Genomic DNA, 8682 nt, shown 5'->3' with positions numbered 1-8682 from the left:
ATTTTTACGAGAATTTCTTTGGATTTTCCAGGGAAGCTCTTTTGAATTCCAAAGTTAAATTTTTTGGGATATATTCCGCGGAAAATTCTTCGGAATTCACATGAGAAATTATTCAGTTTTTTCGGGAAATTGTTTCAAATTTCTTCAGAAAATTGTTCAGAATATCCACGTAAAGATCCTCAAAATATCTATTATGTATTAGACAGAAATTTACACATAAAATTCTTTAGAATATCTGCAAGAATCTTTGAAGACTTCTCACGGCAACCTCTCTGGAATTTTTCAGAGAAATTTTCCGAAATTTCCAAGAAAAATCCTTCAGAGTTTCAGCAAGAGATGGTTCAAACTGTAGATTGCAACAAAACATTCTTTGGATTTCAACGAAAAATGGTTCAAAATTTCCATAGAAAATTATACAGAACTTGAACGCGATTTTTTTATTTATGTGGAAATTTTTTCGGAATTTCCACAACAATTTTTTTAAGTTTCCACTAAGACTTATCCTCCTAGATCCACTAGAATTTTATCCTCCTTGAACTCCTTAGTATTACCTAATACCTCTGCCAAAGTGTCGCCCGGAATTCAAAATCGATCGTGGAGATGCAGTACTTGTGCACCTCAACCGTCTTCGGAAGCAACCGGAGCAAAGAAGAAAGGAGGTAAGAAGCAGCAGGCGAGTTTGACTGTTCTCGGTGCGACATCGGGTGAGATTCAGAAGTCAAGCGCCTCGAATCAAAAGAAGACTTCCGAGAAGTCGAAGAATTCTGAATTATTGAGGACGTTGGCTATCCCCAGTCCGGATCCGAACACTACCGTCACTCCGAAAAAGCATCCAGAATTAACGGCTTTATTGACATCGAACCATGAGAAGGCGAAATCTTCCAAATCAAGTAGTTCTACAGCCAGAGTTCGCGCGCAGCTAGCGTTACAGCGATTAGAGGATGAGAGGCAATTACAGGAACGACAATTGAAAGAGGAACGATCGCGAATAGAAGAAGAACGGGTCCGCCTAGAACAAGAGAAACAGCTCAAGGATCAAGAACATGCAATAAAATCGAAAGAACTGGCGATGCAGGAAAAGTATCTACGAGAAAAGTTTGAGTTGCAGGATCAATTGGTAGAAGAAGCTGCTAGTCACAAGTCAGGCATTTCGAGCCGAAAAAGTAGGACAGAGGAATGGTTAAAAACCCAGCGCGAGCTGAGCAAGCGGGGAAATGTTTGGCCCGGTTTAGCGGTTCCAGTTCAACAACAACAAGGTTACGATGGTCGACAAGAAGAGTTGGAAAATCATAATCATGACATCAGAACCAATGGTAGTTTGATACAGCAGTTTGGCCGCCTGGAAGGAGTAGCTAACGGTTCCAACGGGGAGGGACTGACTGCCAATCAAATATCGGCGAGACAGATCTGGCCCAAGAAGCTTCCAGTATTTTCGGGAGATCCCGAGGATTGGCCGATATTTGTACATAGCTTTGAAACAGCTAACATCGCGTGTGGGTTTTCAGACGTTGAAAACATCATACGTCTACGTGAATGCTTGCAAGGACCGGCACGAGAAGCCGTGGTCACTAAGCTAATGTTTCCTGAAAATGTGAAGGCGATCATGGACACGCTGCGACGATTATACGGCAGACCGCAGCTTTTGGTGAAAAACCTTTTGAACAAGGTTCGTCGTGTGGATGCACCGAAGCCTGAAAGATTGGATTCCCTCATCAATTTTGGATTGACGGTACAACAGCTATGCGACCATTTGGAGGCCGCAAATCTAAAGGGTCACTTGTCTAATCCAACCTTACTCGGCGAGTTAGTAGATAAATTACCGGCATCTATTAAACTCGAGTGGGCGAGGTTTAAGCGTCCGCATGCTGAACCAACATTGAAACACTTCGGAATTTTCATGGAGGAACTCGTCGACGACGCTAGTGAAGTCACGTCACCCATTCAACCGAAGTCAGTCAATTCTGGAGCTGACAGGGATAAGTCAAAGGAAAAGGGACATCTATACACACATGAAGAAGTTGTTGAAGAGCAAAGTCACAGCGAACGTCAGCCTTGTCCGATATGCAAAAGAACAGACCACCGAGTGCGGAATTGCGAACGATTCCAACAATTAGGGTTGGAGGCTCGCCTAAAGGCGGTTGAGCAATGGAATTTGTGCCAAGTTTGTTTGTTCGATCACGGGCAATGGAGATGTCGCTCGAGAATCCGGTGCAACGTCGGAAACTGTCGTGTTCGTCACCACCCACTGCTTCATCGTCAAGAACAACGTCGACATCAATTACGAGCATCAGAGTGCAACACTCACGAGCAATCGCAAAGGTCCGTCCTTTTCCGGATAATTCCCGTTACATTGTATAATGGAAACCAAAAATGTGAAACTTTCGCCTTTTTGGACGAAGGCTCTTCCCTGACCCTCATCGAAGCAAGACTGGCACAGCAACTTGGCGCGTCAGGTGTTCCAGAACCATTAGAGTTGCGATGGACCTCTAGTGTAATGAGAAACGAGCGCAATTCCAAACGAGTGAATTTGGAAATCGCCGGCAAAGGATTAACACGGCGTTTTATATTGAAAAACGCTCACACAGTTGAGGAGTTGAATTTGCCAAACCAGAGTTTGGCTATGGGCAAGTTGACCGAGCGATTCTCACACCTGCGTAATCTTCCTGTCTCATCGTATTCCGGAGCCGTTCCAAAGATTCTTTTGGGATTGGAAAATCTAAGTCTTTTCGCTCCACTGGATAGTTGTGTTGGCAAACCAGGAGATCCGATCGCCGTGAAATCGCTGTTAGGTTGGTCCGTATATGGTCCGGATGGAAGTGCAATATCGAAGAATGGATTTGTGAACGTCCACGAATGCAGTTGCGACGCTGATCGTCAATTAAACGACTTGGTTCTGACGAAAAACGAGCCCGTGAAATATTAGAAAGCACTACGAAGTTTGTGGAAGGAAAGTATGAAACTGCATTGCTTTGGAAAACCGACGATATACAGTTGCCAGATAGTCTCCCAATGGCGATGAAGCGCCTAAGAAGCTTCGAAACCCAACTAGCCAAGGACCCAAGTCTACGAGCCAGTGTCAATAATCAGATCGTAGATTATACGCAAAAGGGCTACATCCACAAAGCCACCGAACATGAGCTAATCGAAATAAATAAAGGACAGGTTTGGTCCTTGCCCCTGGGTGTAGTGACGCATCCTAAAAAGCAAAAGAAAAGGCTGGTGTGGAACGGCAAAGCACAATTCAAACGAGTCTTACTTAATACGCAATTATTAAAGGGTCCAGTTCTGCTGGTATTGCTTCCATCGGTCATCTGCAAATTTCGGGAGAAGCGCATAGGATTCGGAGGTGATATCCGAGAAATGTTTTGCAGCTTCGAATGGGAACCTCGGACAAATATTTCCAGTGCTTCCTGTTCCGGTTTAACACTCAAAACCCTCCAGAAGTGTATATAGCAGATGTGGCTATGTTTGGTGCCACATGTTCACCATGCGTTGCGCAGCATGAACGCCGACAAGTGGGCGAACGAGTATCCTTTGGCGGCGGCAGCGATTAAGGATAAAACATACATGGACGATTACTATGATAGCGCCGATTCTCCCGAAGAAGCAGCTAAGCTGGCGAAGCAAGTGCGATCCATCCATGCGCATGGAGGATTCGAGATGCGAAATTGGGTGAGCAACAGTGGCGTAGTATTGGAAGAGCTTGGCGAAAGTGTCGCCCGAGATCCACGTCTTTTGCAATCAACAATAGGAGAAAAATGGGAGAGAGTGTTGGGGATGTTATGGCATCCGGAATCGGATGCGTTGACCTTCTGCACGGAGCTAGGTGAACAGTTGCTTTTCTACATCAATGGAGATAAACGACCTACGAAACGCATAGCTCTGAGGATTATAATGAGCTTATTCGATCCCCTTGGTCTATTAGCTCCATATCTTATTCATGGGCGTACCTTAATACAGGATTTATGGAGAAGCGGTATTCAATGGGATGAAGAAATGAGAGACGCCGAATTTACAAAATGGATGCGATGGGTGGAATTGCTGCCTGGTATTCGTGAACTCAGCCTTCCACGTTATTATTTCGGCGACGCACAACCGATTTCCGAACAATCATTGCAGTGTCACGTATTCACCGATGCCAGTGAGACAGGATATGGCTGCGCGGTCTACTTTCGCGCTATAGATGAATTCGGATGTGTAAGATGCTCATTAATCATGGCGAGAAGCAAGGTTGCTCCACTCAAACATTTGTCCATCCCTCGATTGGAGTTGGAGGCTGCAGTGCTGGGCGCTAAATTACTCAACAATGCTTTGGCTTATCATTCTCTTCAACCTCGCAATGTGTACTTGTGGACGGACTCTTCCACTGTCTTTTCGTGGATTCGTTCGGATCACAGACGATATAAGCAATTCGTCGCACATCGCATTGGGGAAATTCTGTCGTTAACCCAAGCAGAAAACTGGCGATGGGTACCGTCAAAGAACAACGTAGCTGACTGTTTGACGAAGTGGGTACACGATACGGAACCTGATTCGAGCGGGAGATGGTTTAAGGGACCGGCATTTCTATACCTCTCCGAAGATCTGTGGCCCCAGCATTTCATAAAAACCAATACCACTGAAGAGTTGCGCTCCACCTACGTCCTAGCCCACATCTCTCTACCTATTGGGATAATAGACACTTCTAGGGTATCGAAATGGAGTATACTTTTGCGAACTGTAGCATGCTTGTACCGCTTTGTCAACAATTGCCGCTTACGAATTTCTAAACGCCCGATAGAAACCTTTCCGGCGACAAGAAATCAGCAGATCTGTTTGAAACGTACCATTGCATCGTGTAAGACACCGTTGAAGCAGGAAGAATTTCAAAAAGCAGAGCAGTTTTTGTGGAGAGCAGCGCAAAGCGAATTCTATCAAGACGAAATTCGAACTCTGCTGAAAAACCGCGATCAAACGATTGCGGAATGGTCGCCAATCGAGAAAAGCAGCCCAATCTACCAATTATCACCATTTGCCGACGAGTTCGGAGTAATTCGAATGGAAGGAAGAACCGCGAATGCTATATACGCGAATTTTGACGCGAGATTCCCGATCATTCTTCCCAAGGACAGTCAAATCACTCAACGACTTTTGGAATTTTATGATCACCGTTGCGGTCATGCAAGCAAAGAATTGGTTGTTAACGAGGTCCGCCAACGATTTGAGATCTCGCATTTACGTTCGGCTGTGGATAAAATTTCCCGAAACTGCGTGTTCTGTAAAGTAAACAAATGTAAACCCTCTCCTCCTCGAATGGCTCCACTACTCCAGCATAGACTGACCCCATATGTGCGACCATTCAGCTACGTGGGAATTTACTACATGGGCCCATTGGAAGTAACCGTCGGTAGGCACAAAGAAAAAAGGTACGTCGCAGTGTTCACATGCTTAGTCGTACGTGCCGTGCACCTTGAGGTTGCCTACGATCTATCGAGCGAATCGTGTATAATGGCGATCCGAAGATTCTCGCGAAGACGTGGGTCTCCAGTAAATATTTTTTCGGACAACGGTACCAATTTTGTGGGCGCCAACCGGGAACTTCAGAAGCAGATACAACAGATCAACTTAGCAAGCGCTGGCACTTTCACAGACGCACGCACGAAATGGTCATTCAATCCTCCCTCCGCCCCTCACATGGGCGGGGTATGGGAACGAATGGTACGCAGCGTTAAAGAAGCAATGGCTGCATTGAACGATGGACGCAAATTAACCGACGAAATCTTGTGGACTGTGGTAGTCGAAACGGAAGGTTTGATCAACTCACGTCCTCTCACTTACATGCCACAAGAGATTAATTCAACCGAAGCATTGACACCAAACCATTTCATCTTGGGTTGCTCGACTGGGGCACACGAGCCTCTAGAGCCACCGACGAATGTAGGACAAGTTCTCCGAAGTAGTTTTCAACGATCTCAACAATTAGCAGACGTTGCCTGGAAGCGATGGGTGAATGAATACTTTCCTACAATCAACAAGCGGACCAAGTGGCTGGATGACGTGAGATCCGTCAAGGTAGGGGATCTTGTTTATGTGTCGGAAGGCAAGAGAAGGTCGTGGATTAGAGGTTTTGTGGAAGAAACTATTCCTGGCAAAGACGGAAGAGTTCGGCAAGCAGTAGTGCGAACGGCATCTGGAAAACCAAGGCGTCCAGTGATCAAGCTAGCGGTGTTGGAGCTGGGTGGATCTACGGAAGACCCTCCTCTCGATCCACGGGGAGGGGGATGTTCTGGCAACACGACTTCTGAACCATCGCTTCCTAATGCAGAATCCAGCACTAAACGCACACTACGTTCCTCACAACAATGAGCCGCAATATAGTTTTGTGTAGATAACAATTCGTCGCTGTACGCTCTTATCAGTTAATTTCATAGCGAACGTGATTCGTTTATTTTCTATTAAATTTGTCCTATATAGTGCTAGTGAGGTATTAACGCTAATTGAATTTGAATGATAACTAGCAGAATAGGTATTATACCGTGATACCGTGTCGCTGTAATTCGGACACTCAATTTGTTATTATATTTATAGGAAGCATCATTTAAGAGGAAAAGTGAAACTAGTCGAAACAGATATCAATCTTCGATAGTGTCGCTAAGTATGGACAATAGAAATTCGATGTTTCCCCAATTAATTGTTTGTAATTTAGGTCGCATAGTTGGGTAGGAAGCTACGATCCCACCATGTAGTCTACTGTCGTAAAGAAAGGTTTAGGAGAAACCAAATGTAACATGCCCCTAATCTAACCTAAAACAACGGCTAATAAAGACAATCTAATTTTAGCTTTGAGCTGCACTTACAACGAGCTGCTGAAGGATTGTTTTTCTTCCTCCTTACAGGCAGAGAGATCAATTTGACCCGAAAATGTTTTTTCTGCCAAACAACCATTCGGACAAACAACTTTTCCGACAAAATGATCAATTCCTGATAATCATTATTATCATCATCGTCATCATCATCTACCGAACGACACTTTCGACCGGTTGTCCATTTCGACCAAATCAAATATTTCGACCAAACGGCATTTTTGGCCAAACGGTTCGGCCGAACGACAGAAAAAGATTTTACGCGTTCATATTAAGATGCAAAATAGTCGCGAGATCCGGGTTCATGCGTTGTGCGTCGGATAGTATATAAATTAGTGCAAGATTGGACGCATTTGTCGACAGTTTGCATATGCCACCAGGTGTGCATGGTGTAACTCTTTTCTCTTCGAGGGTCAGTGAAGTATATTGATTTGTGTTTGGAGGATCGTGCGTTAGTGTTACAGCTGGCCTTCACTGTTTGCATATGTTACTTAGCATGCATGGTGTGGAGAACGCGTTTAATCGTGTTCATGCTCGGTTCTTAGACACTTCATACGATCCGGTATTCTTGTGCTTTGTGCGGTCAAGAAGTCAAGTAATTGGTGCGCTTTTGTTCGTGTTCCTGCAAGGTATGCAGGTAGTTAGTTCTTTCTACTTTGTGTGGACGAAAAATATTTAAATCAGTCATTGATCTGAAGGAAACTCAAAAGCGTTCAATAATAACCAGGGAATCAAGGGTCAAACAAACGGTTCATTTTCAATCTAATCTTAAGCACATGAGTGCCCAATTTCCATGCACCTTTCGCTGATCTTAAATCGGTGTCTTCAGCAATTAGATTGCAGTGACTCAGTGGCGCCGGGAGTGGTGGGACAGGTAGGACATGTCCTACGCATGAATTTTCCTGGGTGGGACAGTCAAAGCATTGTCCTACCCACGATTCTGGTAAGAACATATGAAGTCATTGGATGGCAAGAATTTGTGTGTTAGCAGAAGATGATTTTAAAGTTAATCAGATTCCAAGCAATAATCATAGATGTTTTTGGTATCCTAAAGCAATAGACTGCTGATTGATTGTTGTTTAGGACTTCAGGCACTTTGAAATCCCTAAAGCGCTCAAAGATGTCTATGTTTTACAGAGGTGAAATAGAAGTTGCTGAAATCTGCAAATGCGATTAATTAAATATTTTAGACGATATGATTAAGCACGATTGAATGGATTATTCAAAGCCCACGGAAAAAGTCTTCTTCAAACCTCAAAAGGTCTATTGAAATCTGTGGAACCAGAAACATACCGAAGACCGCTCTTAAAGGGTTCTGAGCTCCGAAAACAGATTCTTCGAGACGAGCCAGCCTCGGTAATCTATATCAGCGGTTCTCAACCTGGGGTACATGTACCCCTAGGGGTACCTTCGCTGGCCCCAGGGGGTACCTCGGACAAGAATGAGTAGTGGCGGCTCTCCAGTCGCATTTCCTCGTCTCGATAATGAAGGGACCATCGATATAAGGAGAGGAAGGAAAATTGAAAGAGGTACTAGATCGATAAAAAGAGGTACTAGATCGATAAAAACTAGATCGATGCAATGAAAAACGATAACAAAACAAATGTCATATCTTGTTTTAGTTGTGTTTGTTATTGTCAAAAACTGGTCTAGTAGTCTATAAATTCGAATATATCGACATAGGAAGTGAAAATCCTGAACAAAATATGACCAGAAGATATCGAGATAGAGAAGTTAGCGAGATGTAGAAAGCCCAAATGTATGTAGTTTAAAGGGACCGATAAAACCATCGATATAGGGAGAGACATCGAGAAATAGAACATCGTGATGTAGAGAGTCG

General features: G+C 44.2%; 1 protein-coding gene across 1 annotated transcript; it reads left to right on the top strand.

Annotated features, from left to right (window-relative positions):
* Positions 1–3501: 3501 nt before the first annotated feature.
* Positions 3502–6345, top strand: LOC134208883 (uncharacterized). Its single transcript, XM_062684837.1, has one exon. It carries the CDS (start codon positions 3502–3504, stop codon positions 6343–6345), a length of 2844 nt encoding a protein of 947 aa, XP_062540821.1.
* The last annotated feature ends 2337 nt before the right edge of the window (positions 6346–8682 follow it).

This window comes from Armigeres subalbatus, chromosome 2, assembly GCF_024139115.2.
Source record: "Armigeres subalbatus isolate Guangzhou_Male chromosome 2, GZ_Asu_2, whole genome shotgun sequence".
Lineage (NCBI taxonomy): Eukaryota > Metazoa > Arthropoda > Insecta > Diptera > Culicidae > Armigeres > Armigeres subalbatus.
The sequence above is the reverse complement of the archived record's forward strand: the minus strand, read 5'-3'. Positions and strand labels throughout refer to the sequence as shown.